This window comes from Sceloporus undulatus, chromosome 3, assembly GCF_019175285.1.
Source record: "Sceloporus undulatus isolate JIND9_A2432 ecotype Alabama chromosome 3, SceUnd_v1.1, whole genome shotgun sequence".
NCBI classification, from domain to species: domain Eukaryota; kingdom Metazoa; phylum Chordata; class Lepidosauria; order Squamata; family Phrynosomatidae; genus Sceloporus; species Sceloporus undulatus.
The window spans coordinates 63,853,058-63,868,908 of record NC_056524.1 but is presented as its reverse complement, the minus strand read 5'-3'; the positions used below and the strand labels follow the sequence as shown (position 1 = coordinate 63,868,908).

At 37.7% G+C, this 15,851-nt stretch overlaps 1 protein-coding gene and 1 long non-coding RNA gene across 2 annotated transcripts in view; one reads left to right on the top strand and one right to left on the bottom strand.

Annotated features, from left to right (window-relative positions):
- Nucleotides 1-12,227, top strand: part of LTN1 (listerin E3 ubiquitin protein ligase 1) — a 38,703-nt gene extending 26,476 nt beyond the window's left edge. The window contains exons 21-30 of the mRNA XM_042458152.1: nucleotides 421-562; nucleotides 1,787-2,000; nucleotides 3,081-3,318; nucleotides 4,508-4,582; nucleotides 6,728-6,914; nucleotides 7,740-7,911; nucleotides 8,193-8,413; nucleotides 9,658-9,852; nucleotides 10,539-10,706; nucleotides 12,016-12,227. Of these exons, the coding sequence (XP_042314086.1) occupies nucleotides 421-562; nucleotides 1,787-2,000; nucleotides 3,081-3,318; nucleotides 4,508-4,582; nucleotides 6,728-6,914; nucleotides 7,740-7,911; nucleotides 8,193-8,413; nucleotides 9,658-9,852; nucleotides 10,539-10,706; nucleotides 12,016-12,078 (1,675 nt within the window). The 3' untranslated portion in view covers nucleotides 12,079-12,227. The remainder of the gene's footprint in view (nucleotides 1-420; nucleotides 563-1,786; nucleotides 2,001-3,080; nucleotides 3,319-4,507; nucleotides 4,583-6,727; nucleotides 6,915-7,739; nucleotides 7,912-8,192; nucleotides 8,414-9,657; nucleotides 9,853-10,538; nucleotides 10,707-12,015) is intronic.
- A 1,905-nt stretch (nucleotides 12,228-14,132) lies between these two features.
- Nucleotides 14,133-15,162, bottom strand: LOC121925690. Its single transcript, XR_006102929.1, has 2 exons — nucleotides 14,792-15,162; nucleotides 14,133-14,581 (listed from the first exon to the last, which is right to left on the bottom strand). It is a non-coding gene; the product is annotated as an uncharacterized LOC121925690 (long non-coding RNA).
- Nucleotides 15,163-15,851: the final 689 nt, after the last annotated feature.

The window sequence follows — 15,851 nt, the reverse complement described above, 5'->3', positions numbered from 1 at the left end:
CAATAAACAAGCTGGGCTCCTTGATAATGTTGGTTATTAGTATTAAAGATTAGTTTTTTAAAAGTTATAAAATAAAAGGAATTTTACATATGATCACTTTTTATTCTTCCTTGCATGTTAATTTCACATGTGGTTTTGTCTATACTTTGTTCCAGATTTTACATTTATTTTTTTAATTGAATTTTATTAGACAAAAAATAACAACATACATACATACATACATACAAATGACATAAATAATGACACAACATAAACATCACTGAGTCAGAGTTATATAAAACTTTACATTATCCGACGTCTTATATCTTCTTACATTAGATTTTACATTTAATGAGTTCTTACCTGAAGAAGGTGGCTCCTTTTCTGTTGTTATACATACATTAACCTTAAACTACATTTTCCCCCTCAATTTCTTCCAAGCAATCTACAAGAAGGAAACCTACAGCTGCTTGGTTTCAATATAGAGATGATCCATTTTATTTCATTATTGCTGAATAATCCTTCTTCTTTGCTGGAGAGTGAATGGGATTTTGTCATGTGTTCCATGCTGGCATGGTTAGAAGTAAGTAATGAACATAAGTACAGAAAACCCTTGAGTAGGGATCCAGATACTTTTCACTTTTAATTCCCTGGCTGGTAGTTCAAATATCAGATATTCTGCAGTGTCCTTTCCTATAAATTTAAGATGTTTTTATGGTTGTTCAGGATTGTGAGCTACAATAAATGTTTCACATTTTCTGATGCAAATTTCCAGAATAGAACAGTGATCGCGAGCCTTTTTGCGGCTGTGTGCCCCAACTGATTTTTTAAAGGCACCAGGCTCTACCCAGTGCCAGGGGTGGGCCTTCTGGCCTCTGGGGTTGGGACCTCCAGCCTTTAGGGGGTGGTGTTTCCACTCCCTTTTCCTGACCTCCAGCTGTCTGGAGGGCAGGAGCCACAGGTGCATGCCTCTGGCACCTCCCCCCCCCAATGTTTGCCAGTCCCAAAGGGATACTCAGAGGCCAGAAAACGGGCTTCTGAAGGCAAGAAACAGAGGTGTGCTCCTCCAGCTCCTCCCCTCTGTTGTTTGCTGGCCACTCCTCTGCCCTCCCAGGCCATTTCAGACCCATAGCTATCTCTATGGAGACAGCTATGGCTCTGAAATGGGCCATGGGGTGGGTGGACAAGCCTGCATGCGGTCGCTCCTCCGCCTCCTGCCCTTTTCCCGGCCTTCAGCTTCCAGCGGTCTCAGAGAGACAACTAGAGGCCAGGAAAAGGCAGGGGGTAGGAGGAATGGGCACACGCATGCCTGTTTCGCCTTCTTCCGGCCAGTGCCTGGCAAAATGGTGTCGCATGTTCACCATTATGGGATTAGAAGATCTGTGCTCAAATTAATGTTACTTACCAGTGCTTCTACACTTGAACATACTGTACTTTGTTGACATTTCATTTTACCAAACTATTCAGGTTCTTAACTAACTAATGATATGTCTGTACACAAAAAAGAATTGATAAAAATATGGAACAAGTCATTAAAACAAAATAAGGGTAAAAGAAGAGATATGGAAAAATAAGATATATCGAGAGAGAGAAAGTATATTGTTTTTTGACTACAGGAACCTATTTTGGGGCCATATACGTAAAGAACTTGCTCAGATTTGTTACAGAATTTGGTTTTAAAATTTGAGAACATGTAAATTAGGACAGACAGAATTAATTGTCTTTTGGGTAAGGGATACATGTTAGTGAAATTCCTTAAATGAGAATAAATAAAAGTTTTCTGTGATGTTTTTCCATCCCTTCCCAGACAATGAGTGAAAGCCAGGCAGTATTTCCCCAGGCGCTGGTGCAAGTGTTTGCCTGTGTCAGCTGTGACTTAAGTGTTGCATTGAGTGCTTATTTCCAGACAGCAACTCCTGAAATCACTGAAAAACTTCCAACAAACCTTATGACTGAATGGCAGGAGTTCTTTTCTGAAGGCATCCATAGTTTACTTTTACCTTTGTTGGTAAAAATTACAAGTAAGTCTGTGGAAATTACATCTGTATGTTAACCTGGGTAATATGCAAGAGTAATTGAGAAATGCTTTGGTCTGCTATTTAACAAATGACACTTTTCCCAGTAAAATTTAAGATGGATTGAAATAAGATATGTTCAGGATTTCCAAGGTGGTGCATAGTACTTAGACCCCATACAGATAGGCCAAAATAAAGCTGCTGAGGGTCACTATGGATGTATGCTACATAAATGATGCATGCGTCCTAAGAGTCTGGAAGCTGCGCCAAAGCCATGGTCCAGTCCTAAGAACTGTAGCACAGCTTTGGTGCAGCTTCCAGGCTCTTAGGACACATGCATCATTTAAGCAGCATACATCAAAGTGATCCGAAGCAGCTTTATTTGGTCAGTCTGTATGGGGCCTAAGAGAAGTATTTTGCATATGATATCAAAGCATTCCCTTCCTTCAATATTTTCCACTCCCCTCCCCCCCCCCCCTGCTGTTTTCACTTTCGCCTCATTGCCTACTGGGAGATGTTTTTCATAATTCCTCTTTTATAGGAATATCCCATTAAGAAAATTCTACAAATTTATTTGTTCACAGTTTATAATGATATCATTTAGAGTACTGTCTAAACAGAATGTCTGCTCCTTCACTGTCCTTTGAAGGCTAAATAAAATGCTGGTATCTTCAGACTACATATTTTAAAACAAGGTGCAGGGGAGGATATACTTCTGTTTTCATTTCTTCTCCATTGCCTTTTAATTCTGTTATTTCATCTAAAAGTCTTTAGGTAATCAATGTGAAGTTATCGCAATGCAATATTCACTGCCTTACTAATTTGCTTAATGCATAATCAACATGCTGTTCATTCCTTCACCCAGCAATGTCTTTGAACAATATGACAAAGATTAAGCTCTGGAAATACTTCACCTCTGAATATATTCATATTCAAGGGTACAGTATGATGTGTGTAGTATTTTTGAATGGTTTTGCTAGGTGAAAATAACCAATATGTAACTTGTGTTGTATGCTTGTTAAACTGAATTAAAAATGTGAATGGTCTTTGTATTGACAATTAAAAATGTGAATTGTCTCTGAACAGGAAAGGAGAAAGATGTACTGGAAACATCTTTTCAGAACTCTGTGTTGAAATCCTTGGGTAAAGCTTTAACATACATATCAAAGGATCAGTTACTGAATAATAAGCTTCCTGCCAAATTTGTTGCTGGCCAGAAGACAAACCTCCCTAATAAACTACAGACTTTGTTGAATACACTTTCTCCACTACTGCTCTTTAGATCTAGACTCGTTCAAATCACAGTGTATCAAATGTTAAATAAGTAAGTGATCTCCTTGTATCAGTTTTCACTTTTATCAGTAGAATTTGAATTTGGAAAAAACCTTATTAGCATAATGAACATTATTGTTCAATGTAATGTGCAATTGTGATCATACATTATCTACCCCAAGGTGAGCAACAGTGGAAGGATAGGGGAGCACATTAGCCCCCTAGGATACCTTAGAGGCCTGCCTGCTGCACTCTTTTAGGCTCAGTAGAAGCCTTTTTTTAACGACAGGAAGTGAGTTGAAGTCACTTCCTGTTCCAAACAGTATCTCAGACCAAAATTGGCCCAGGGTGGAACTGAAATGTGGTGGAAATGCCCCCCCACTCCTCCTAGAGTGCTATTGGGGATATTTTGGAATAAAATTACAAAACAAAATTGACCTCTCCCTGGGTGGGATACCACAACATGCTAGTTGCAATCTTGGTCCAAGTTGATGAATTCTAAGTGCTCAACCTTCCCTGCTTCTTAGAGCTCCTTGATGTTGATGCCAGCTTTAGAAATGGAATAACACAGTCCTCAGCTGTTGCCTCTGTCCCAAGCTTAGGTACCCCAGAGAGTTCCTGGGATGAATGAGGTGATTCAGAGGCATCTATTGGGTAACTTCCTGTCTAAGCATGGCAGATTTGTCTTTTGGGGACTTACTAGATCCCTCTATAAATTCTTCCCTAGAGGCATCTTATAGAAATCTTAGCTGCTGTGAGCATACAAAAAAAGTAGAAGAGCAAAGGGAGCTTTCATCCCTCTGCCCATCCCCTCTCCTAATTGTGAATTTCTCCTTTCTTTCTTTGTTATATACAGGAGTTAGTAAAATAAATATTAATAGTGAGGATAAGGATGACAGATACTTGTATAGGCTCAGAGGGTTAGAGCAAATTTTGAGGGCACACAGCATGGTGTGGAATCTTCCCCCTTCTGCTTCCATTGACTGTAGCAGTTCATGAGCAGAATAATGTGATAGCAGTCAACCTGTTGTCCAAAAATATAATCCTGTTCGTGTCACTAATACATACATTTTGGTCTGAGGTACCACTTTCTCCTAAATAATAATCAAGTTTGCATTTAGCAAGCACTTCTGTAAAGCAGTGATTATAATACATAATACTCAGTTTTCAGAATCAGTTAAATCTTCAGTAATAAAATATAAAATATTGTTTTCATTGTTTCCCCTTTTTTCAAACCTTAGGTTAATGTGTGAATTACCTAAATTTGACGATGTCAATCTGAAATCCTATGGTGACGAGGAAGAAGAGCCATTACTGTATGTTTTATTTTACTTTTCTGATTATTGATGCTGTAGAATCTTTAAAATGTTTCAAACACTAAACTTTTAATATATTTTAAAGGCTATGGCTGTCATTCTTTTTTGCAGTTATGTATCTGTTAAAAGGCTATGACTGCCATTCTTTATTGCAGTTATGTATCTGTAACAACTCATTATTCAGTTGTGCTTCATATTCACAATTGTGACAATATTACCATTATCATAAATGCCCTCTTTAGTCCTCCTTGAACTCCACAGAGCAACTCTGAGCAACAATTTGTGCAGCATACTGGAGTAGGGAGCTTCAGGATGATGCAGCCAGCTCCCTCCTGTCCTTGAGCTGCAGTTCAGTGAGGAGAAGCAGCTTGGAAATCAGAGGGGCTGGCTGGCAGGTTATAGGGATCATATAACCTCCCTGCTAAAAAAAAAACTGCATTGCTTCTGCTGATCCATTTCTGGGCAGAATTCAAAGCACTGGCTATGACTTTTATAGCCCTACATAGCTTAGGTCCATAATATTTGAAAAACAGTATCTCCCTATATGAAACTGCCCATGCTGTAAGATCTGCAGGGGAAGGCTTTCTCGTGGTCCCATAACCATCCCAGGCATCTCTGGTAAGAACACAAGAGAGAGTCTTCTCTGGGGCTGCTCCCAAGTTATGGAACTCTGTTCCCAATTGGCTTCCCTGCTATCTTTCCAGCAGCAGGTAAAGATCTTTTTACTTATGGAAGCATTTGGCTTTTAGTGTATGCAGCAGATAAAGCTTTTAATGGGCTGTGTATGTGTGTAGTGTTTTTAATTTTATTATATTTGTTTAATTTATTAAATTTATATCCCACCTTTCTCCCAAGATGGGATTCAGGGTGGCTTTTCAAATATCCTGTGCTGGGATAATAAATAAATAAATAAATAAATAATCAATCAATCAATCCCATGTTGGGATATAAAATACACATCAATCCACTCAGTCACACTGCAGACCTCTGTTGCTTGGAATGATTCTCTGGAGTTTAAGACAGGTTTGGTCAGGTCATTCCTAGCTACATTTATGTTTCTACTGGTGTGATATGGGATCTCTGCCTATAATAGTAAGAATGGAAGTGCATAAAAGTGCTTTGGCTTGATCCCTGTTGGGGTGCTTTACAAACACGCATAGGGAAGTATCCAATAACACCATATCCAAAGTTCCTAATTCACCAATAATGCAATGGTACAACTTATGTATCTTGCAACCAGACATGCTATTGATATTCTGTGAGATGGACAGGGTAGCTACCCGCCAATAGGAATACTGGCAGAACTTTTATTAAATTGGCTTCAAATTAGAACTTGGCCTAGTGTCATAGTATTTTTATTTATATAAAGGGATGATGTTATTCAGAGACACAAGTGATAAGATGTACCTATGATGTTGTTTGTGCCGAGGCCCAAAACTGCAAAACAAATCATAACAGTTGCAGAAGCTACTCCCGAAAGGGACTAGTCAAACTCTTGAGTGTGTGCCGCTCACTTTCTGATAGCCTCCTCTTTCTTAACAAAAGGCCCTAAAGAGACCAGCAATAAATGCCGGCATTGGGGCAGAGTTGATTGCATGCTGCGTGCCCTGACTCCACCCCCATGACAGCATGATGCCGCGTGCCCAACTGCACGGTGCTGAGTTGACACCACTCCCTTGGCGCAGCATGTACATGTACTGTGCCAAAGGAGCACCGAAAGCCGTGGTTTCAGCAATTATGGTGCTCTTTCCACGGCGCAAAAAGAAGCTGCATCCCCAATCTGGCAAGGAAAGTGGCGGGGCCCCACCGCCCCTTAGGGGCTGTCTGTAAAGCCCCAAAAGTTAGCTATTGTGTGGGCTGCATACCAGTCACTACTTCAATCCCTGACCCTGTCTTGAGGTTTTCAAACTGATGTCTCACTATTTCTTATGGCTGTTGTTTATCCTGGAGTGGTATATTGCTTTGTTCATTCCCAGTTGTGGGCCCAGTCAGTAGGATTGATTGCATGTCCAGGTCATATAATAAGAATCTGATGGTGGTTTCTTTCATGAAGCTACATGCAGTGTCTTTTTCTAAGAGGAAAATCATTCAGTACTTCAATAGAAGATGGAATTTAACATTTCCAACTCTCTGCCTTCGTTTTAGGTCCCCACCAGCAGCTCTTATGAATGTTCTTGCCATGCAAGAAGACTTACTAGAAAACATCCTAGAATTCATCCCAGTTGGAGAGTTTGCAGTTGTTCAACCGATGAGTGAAGAATTTTGTCTTGTTTTAGGATATCTTCTCACCTGGAAATTAATACTAACTTTCTTCAAAGCAGCATCTTCTCAGGTTAAAAAAAAGCCATACAAAAACTCTCATTTCCACACAGTGTTTTAGGAACAAACCAGTTCAGTTTGCTTGCAGAGTTCCTCTTGCTAAATATCTGCAGAAAATCAAGAAACTTCTCTTTTGGAAAATTAGGAATAATATAAATAAATATATTACTGCTTCTCCACAATTTGGATTTAAAACTGTCTCTTACAGTACTCCTACTAATTTTGTCTCTTTAACCAGTATAGAAAGATATATAGAATATTGTCCTGTGAATTAGAAAAATAATTGTGATTATTCCCATTCTTGTTTGGACAGATATCTATTGTCATGTACAATCTGCATTCATGTTGGTCACATTTTTGTATATGAAAAGATTGGGAAGTGCAATGGCTCTTTTCTTTTCCTCATTTGGATAAAAGTTTTTCTTTTATCAAGATATTTTATCGTGCTTGCATTAGAAATGACTGATTAAATAAGAGGCTTTTAAAGGTACACATATACAGTATAAATTTCCTATTTGCTTTGTAAACACAATTTTGTGCTTTAAAATAATGTGAAAGGATGCCAATTTTCTATGTGTTTCATATAATGCTCAATTGAGATTTTGATCGTGCTTTTTAAACAGCTTAACAAGCAGGTTCCATTAGTTTACTTGCAGTATGTAGTATGGTCATCTGGGGTTTTTGGTAGGGACCTTTGTTAGTATGTAGTATGGTTTCATACAAAAATATTCTTATCGACTGAATCTCATTTAAATCTATTGTATACATTCTTTCAGTTCACTTACTTCTGAGCAAAAGTTTTATATGGAATAATTTTTACTTTTTTCTTCACAACCAGCTGCGGGCTCTCTATTCACAATACCTTCGAAGAACTAAGAGTTTGAACAAACTGTTATATCACCTGTTCAGACTTATGCCAGAAAACCCAACCTTACCAGTATCAGCAACTGAACTTCCAAATAAGGATGTAAAAACATATTTTACAGAAGAGCTTGATTTAGACATTAAAGGTTGGTCCAAATATTTTTAACTTTGATGCTAGCCATTTCAGTCTTTTAAAGTATCAAATATATTTTATTCTGAAAAAAACATGATTTTAAAAAGTTTTCACTGGCTCACCTTAGAAGCATGATTTATTGCTGGAAAATGACTAGGATTAAACATGTCCTTTAGGGCGATCCCTAGGCTGCACTATCACATTATCGAGAGATAAAGTGGCTTAGTGTGGAACATCTATGATAGAAATATGCTTTAAACACTGTTCTTCTTTCTACACACATTTCTTATCCAGATACATCAGGACTGTCATCACACATCCCACATTTGGCTTGCTCTGTTTACTGCATGACATTAAAGGATTTGCCAGCCATGGTTCGCCTTTGGTGGAATAGCTGTGAGAAACGAGTCTTCAACATTGTAGATAAATTTACCAGCAAATATGTCAGCAGTGTACTTTCTTCACAAGAAATTTCTTCTGTCCAGACTAGTACACAGTTGTTTAATGGCATGATGGTTTGTATTACCTTATCTTACCTTATTTCATCATAGTTATTTCAGGATAGCGCTGCTGTTGTGTTAACATGAAATTATGTGAATCTAAATTCGATGCACATACTTAGCTGTTCCCTGTTAAAAACTGTAGTATTGTCATGTGCTTAGGAAAGCAGATTATTTATTTATTTATTTATTTATTTTTAGTATTTATACTCCACTCTTCAGCCAAAAGGCTATCAGAGCGGCTTATATTGTTTTAAATTAGATATTTCTCTGCCCTCAGGCTTACAATTTAAAAAGACAAGACACAAAAGGAGAAAGGAATGGAAGTAGGGAAGGGGGAAAGTCCAGCAAACCTTCTCTCTCTCGGAGGCCTGGACCATGGCAGATGGACTGGAGGGAGGGCCCTTCTTCTTGATAATGTTTGCAGTCAGCTATTTTTATCAGGCGCAATACAAGGTGTTGGTTATTACCTTTAAAGCCCTACATGGCTCGGGCCCAAGTTACTTGTGGGAACGCCTCTCCCTACACACTCCGTCCCACACTCTCAGAACATCAGGGAAGTACTTATTAGAACATCATAATACTAGGTTAACAACAACTTCTCATAGGGTGTTTACAGCTGCGGTTCCAAAATTATGGAATAGCCTACCGGAAGAGATCCATCTCATCAATACCTTAGAGGCCTCTAAGAAGGCACTCAAAACGGATCTCTTCCGGCGGGCTTATCCATCAGACTCCATATAAAAGCTTATGATGATGTTTCACTCTCGACTATGATTATTGGCTACTGATGAACTGTTTTTAGAGAACTAATAGGAATGTGGTAAATTCAGTATTAGTGTTTTATTGTATTATTTGTATTATTGTATTATTTTATTGATGTAATCCCACCTTGATCCTTAGGAGAGGCGGGAAATATAAATAAACATTATTATTATTATTATTATTATTATTATTATTATTATTATTATTATTAATAATTTTGGTCTTCTGGTTAATGTTGCACAAGTCATAGTAGTAATCAAGGTTTTCTATAGAATGTAAGGTGTTAGTGTGTTTGTTATTACCACTTCAGCATAATATTATTTAAATCTACCTTGTATTCATTCAGTTCTACATGTATTACAGTTTGACACCTGTCAGGGGAGGGTTGCAATGATACTACTGTAAATGTATAGTTTTGGTGTGTGTTTTAAATTGTCTAGTATGACAGGTCTATTTTGAAAATGAGTTGTTTTATGTCCATACTCTTTCTATAGGTAAAAGCTCGATCTGCTACTCGAGAAGTCATTGCTACCTACTCAGTTGATGATATATTCATTGAATTGATAATACAGTTGCCTCCCAATTATCCCTTGGGCTCCATCATTGTTGAAAGTGGAAAGAGAGTTGGGGTGGCAGTTCAGCAATGGCGCAACTGGATGCTACAGCTGAGTACATACCTCACTCACCAAGTATGCTTTCACTAAAAATGCCTTGTTCCTAGAAACTTCATAGTAGACTAGTCCCTGCCATATAATATTGCGTGCAGGTTAACTAATTAGATCTGGTTTGGGGAATAAAAGGTTAGAGGAGAACTGAAAGGGTACTGTTCTTCACAATTTGGCCAGACCTTGTAGAAGTTACTTTTTGGATTACAATATCCAGATTATATATGGCCAGAACAGCATTAGTACAGTTCTCTTGTATCTTATTGTCAGCCAGGAAATTCACAGCTCTATTGAAGTGTTAAATCAAAGTAGTTCAGCCGGGGAGTAGGACCTTTGGGCTATACATTTTCCAATATGTATATGCCAGCCCTGCTTGCTTCAGTTTAGATCTTGCCATACTCATTAGGAATATACACTCTACTTGTAATAGGAATAGAACTCCTTTTCGGAACTTACTGCTCAACACAAGAGTTGAAACTGATGGGAACAGGGCAGTGGACAGAATTGGTGTATGTCCCCTTGTTTTCACATTAGGCCTAGACATGAGCAGGGGTAATGTGATGTTGCATGCATGCCTTAAAGCATTTTCAACTATAGTATAACTTTGCATAAAAATATGTGTAAAAATTGTGAAATCAGTGTGGATGGAATATAGAAAAGCCAAATGTTTGAAGCAACACATTATTAACAGACTCTTACTTTCTTTTTAGAATGGAAGCATTATGGAAGGTTTAGCATTATGGAAAAACAATGTGGATAAACGTTTTGAGGGTGTGGAAGATTGCATGATCTGTTTCTCGGTCATCCACGGCTCTAACTATTCGCTCCCCAAAAAAGCTTGCAGAACATGCAAGAAAAAGTTCCATTCAGCATGTTTGGTAAGTAACTACTAGACAGACATTGAACCAAGTTTTAAATAAATAATAATTTTAAAACCCCTTAATATTCACAAGGCTTTAGGGACCTGTAGTAAAGTCAGAATTGTTGAAGCTGAATCACTTTAACAAAACTGAAATGATCCTCATTTCTCTCAAGAAAGCAGTTTTCTTCTGTATTATTTCACACTTTTAATGGACTCTAAGTAAATCATGCAGATTCCATTTACATATACCAAAACTGAGAGTAATGTCATTTTTAAAAATATACATACTTTAAAGATGCGTTAGCTCCGTCTTCCTTAACAGAAGGTGTGACAGGACTTTCCTTATATGCCCAAGGTTAAATTTACCTTTTCTGCACCAAATGCCCCTAGTCACTGACACCTGTCTTGTTTTTATCCTTTTAACATTCTCCCTAAGTGTATAAGGCAGGGTCCCAAGTGTCTTCTCCAACCAATTCAATATCTTAGGTAGTGTGCTTGCTTTTGTTTATACTGTCTATTTACTCAGAAACATGTTATAAAACATAAATAGTAACTTTATTAAATAACATAAAGCAAGAAAGTATCTTAGGTGGGTTACTTCAACTCAGTGTGGTTACTTTAGCATACACTTGTAGGCTTATCACAATCCCTTTTGGACTTTCTTAAGAGACTCCCTATCCTAGACAGAATCACTCTCTGATTCCGAGTCAAATTTGTTATCTCACTCTCACTGAAGACCATCTCTCAGTCACTCACTCCTGCTTTTATACCTTCTAGTTCCTCTGCAGCCCCCCAACTCAGTTTGTCTGAACTGTGGGCAGCCAAGCCTGTGTAGCTACTCCATCACATAGGGCAGTGATGGCGAACCTATGGCACGTGTGCCAGAGGTGGCACTCAGAGCCCTCTCTGTGGGCACACATGCTATCGCCCTAGCACAGAGTTTGCCAGAGTTTCTTACTAGAAAGCCAGAGGGATGTGGCACTTTGCAATAAATAAATGGGGTCCGGGTTGCAGTTTGGGCACTCGGTCTGTAAAAGGTTCTCTATCACTGACATAGGGCTTTCTGGATGTGTTGGACTGAACCCCACAATTTCTAGCCAACATGGCCATAGAAAACATAGAATATAGTGGAATTCCTACAATTAAAAACATGAGGGAGCCACATGGCCAAAATACCTTTTTAGGCTAATGTCTTTATTTTAATTTCAGAAATTATACATGTATTGTTTACTGAATTATTTTTTACATAGTTTGATCAAGTCAAATTAACTTTGCTAAATATATGGCAAACAAAGCTGATTAATGCCTGTTTTTCTTTTTTCTAGTACAAATGGTTTACATCTAGTAACAAGTCTACCTGTCCCCTCTGTCGAGAGACCTTCTTCTGAAATATATTGTCTTCTCTGATTCAGAGAGTTTCTCAAAGAAAACAGGCAATGGATTACAACAGGATTTAGCTGTGAAAGAAGCTAATTTGTTTTAGCTGTACAGTATTTACAAATAAAAATCTTAAGTTGGTTGATCAGTGCAACTTAAATATTGTATATGGCATTGTTTTATATCAAGTTTACTTATTTATATATTAAAATAGAGTATTCTGATATTTCTTATGAAAATGGATGAGTGTGTAAAAGCATGTGCACCGTTGACCAATGTTTCATCCCCTCACAGCAGCATTGAAGGGTTTGGCAGCCCTCTGCAGCAGGTTTTTGGAGTGCAGAGGAGGTAGATTGCCCTCTTCTGATTCCACTGGCAGAATCACAAAACCACTAGCTTAGATCCCATTCAATCCTATGCATGTCTATTTACAACTACCACTGAGTTCAGTGGAACCTACTCCCAGGTTACGTGTGTACAACTGATTGAAGCTAAAGTATTCAGCAGCAAATGAAGAAAAGATTGTGAGCTTGCCAGGTTACAAATCATGATTGAAATAAGTATTAAAAGTAAAAAAAAAAAAAAGCAAAGAGTATTACTTAGTATATTACTTAAAATACACTATGGAAGGTTTTATTGGTAGTGGGGTGTATTTTATATACATTTATAAATTATATAAATTTAAGCCTAGAAATAAGTTCTAGTTGAGCTCACTTTATCTCATTTTAAGCTCCACCCTGTCCTGTGCTAGGACTCCTTCAGTGAAATTTTTTTTTTTAAATTCCTGTCTTGTACTCACCCATTTGGGAAAAGTACATCAAATATCTTAAACTGTAATAGTGGAAGTTCAATATTTATTAATAATTTCACACACAGTCACCAGATCTTTCTTTAGTTTCCATTGGCCTCCACTGTCTACAAATCCACATTGATTCTGCTGGCTTTACTGAAGTGGCACAGGTAGTAGCTTCATTTAATTAAAAGAAAATCAGTAAAAAATAAGCAATTTCAGTTCATGATGACAGTATTTTTAAAACTTATATAATCCTGTCACTTTAATTCAGTTATTTCAGATTGTTCAGCTTAACTAAATTGTATTGATTGTGCATTGTTTTAGATTCCAGTCCAGTCATTGATATTACAAAATCATGATGCTCTTTAGCCCAGTTAAAATAGCAGCAGGCAGTGTTCTGGGATAGCATGCAGGGACTGAAGTAGGAGATACTAGCATAGGTCTAATAAAGACTTTTATCTTCTGGTCTCCATTGAGTACTATTGCATCAGCCGCTGGAGTGCTAAAGACCGAAAGCCAGCAGAGAATGAATTCCATAGTGGCTGTGGAACAACTGTGTCTGTGGAACAGTACGTTTACCAGTTTCTTGTGCACTGTGCAGCTTGTCCATCCATCACCCAGATGATAGCAACAAGATACCTGTAGCTGCATATCTTGTGATAGGCCACAAAATTTGCACCAAGTCGCTTCTCAGAATTACCCTCCTTCCCTCTGTTGGGCTACTGCACCAAATGCCTTTTTGTTTCCAAAACAATAAGCAGCAGGACTCATCTTCAGGACTTGCAAAATTTGAGTACTGAAAGATTCTCTCTTCCTGCTTGTCTGTAAAGTACTTTGGTACCTTTTAAACCACGCTTTTGCAAAATCTGAATAATTTCATCTGCAATTAAAAATGACAAGTTACAGTAATTTTCAAAGAAGTAGGCTAAAATCTTTCCGTCATCATCATCCTCATTATTATTATTATTATTAAATCATCTTCAGCTAAACTTATTATCTGCTTATTTGGCAAATAGGAATGCAGAAAGACTGACACTTGATGATCATTACTGGCAGGCAAACGGCTATAAAAAGGGGAGGAGAGCATTAGAGACTAGTAAAAATTGCCAGCTGTAGCTCATAAGGGAGGTTGTGCCTTTTAGTCTTGTATTTTTAAAGTTTTTGAAATCAATGTGATAGGTAGCACTACTCAATGGAACTAGTAGGTAACAATTTCTTCTAAAAACAGGTAATACTTGAACTGGCTTTTTCAGTAGAATTTCCAAGCTCTGGTAAATGCACAAAAGGCCATCTTTATTCCTTACAAAGGCTTTCCATAATATCTTAATAGCAACTGCTGAATGCTATATATTCTTTAGGATAACATAGTTTGGACCATACATACAGAGACAATCTAGCTCGGTGTGAAGCCATCTCCAAGACCCATAAGGATTACCTGTTTATTTGGAAGGCTTCCTCTAAATGATATGATTTAACACAATAAATGAATAGTAATTTGTATTGTTTTCAGAATATTATCAAAGAGGACCAGTGTATTCATATATTTAACAACAAAAAAGAAACAAACTTTCTTTCCTACCTGGATTATTTTCTTTGATCGTAACTATGTAAAACAATCCTTTTGATGAAAGCAAGTCTGGCACCAGTGGAAGAAGTCTGTCCATAACTTCTCTGCCATTTTTACCTCCAGCCCAAGCTGCCTCTATTCCATGACTTTGTATCTAAAATAGATAAAACAGGAAAAGTTCCAGTTTGACCACACAGTATTTAAGAAGATGTATGACTTCACTTATATCAGCTTTAAACAATTAATCTCAACTTCTTTGACACTTTCAGACAGGTACAATTCTGCAAATTCAATTGATGACCTACTGCCCCACATGCAGTAGGTTGATAAATGATTTTCTCAAATGCATTCTCACAATTCTTACCTCAGCAGAAGGAGTTACCACATAGGGTGGATTAAACAGTAGTAGGTCAACTTTCCCATGCAGTCGTGGCAACAATCCAGTTATCTAGACATTGGGTGAAATAAAATAGCATGAAAAATAGGTAAGTGAAACATCCATACATTATGTCTTCATGCAAAATTAGTGTTCCTTTGTGAGTCAGTAAGATGTTTTAGGAAAACTAGATATATACAAAATCCTTAGTTTGAGTAAAAAGTAAATTCTCCTTTGACAAAGTTGTCAAGTTGTGTCCGACTGTGCTCATCTCCATTGCTAAGCCGAAGAGCCAGCGTTGTCAAAGACAACTGTGATCATGTAGCTAGTATGACTGCACATAACGCTGTTACCTTCCCACCGAAGGGTATCTATCTATCTACTTGCACTTTTACATGCTTTCAAACTGCTTAGGTTGTCAGAAGCTGGGACTTCACTCTATCCCATGGCACTTGCAATCATCAGAGTCAGTGTCTTAACCACTGATCCACATGACTTCTATTCATGTGAAAAGACTGGCTTATTATCAAAACACATAGTAAATCTAAAGCTTGTCATGTAACAGTTATGCTTCAAGAAAAGCACAAAAAGTCCACATATAAAGGTACAGTGGACTCGTGTTTTCAATAAACTTGCCAAGCTACCAAATTGGGGTAGTTTTCCTATTACTATGAATGTAAAGATTACCTCCACATAAAAACAATACTTACAAAGCACTTCAATGAGTTACAGTTACAAGTGTTATGTGAGAATAAACTGTTTTACAAAGGAGTTGTGGTTAGGATTCAAAGGTTTACTTGAAACAATTGTTCCTTCAAAGGACAAACCCCTCTGAACTCCCATCTGTCAGTGTTCACCATGTTGTATTTACTCCAATAACTTCTCTCCAGCTTCCTAATGCTTTGGGCCAGGAATGAAAAAAGGAAACCAATTTGAGCCCCACCCACCCAGTGTCAATCTTCTATTGAGGACTTTTTAATAATCCCTTTTTCCACATGCAAACTAGGAGTCACAAAATTGCCAAATCCAAATACTAACACCACCAGTA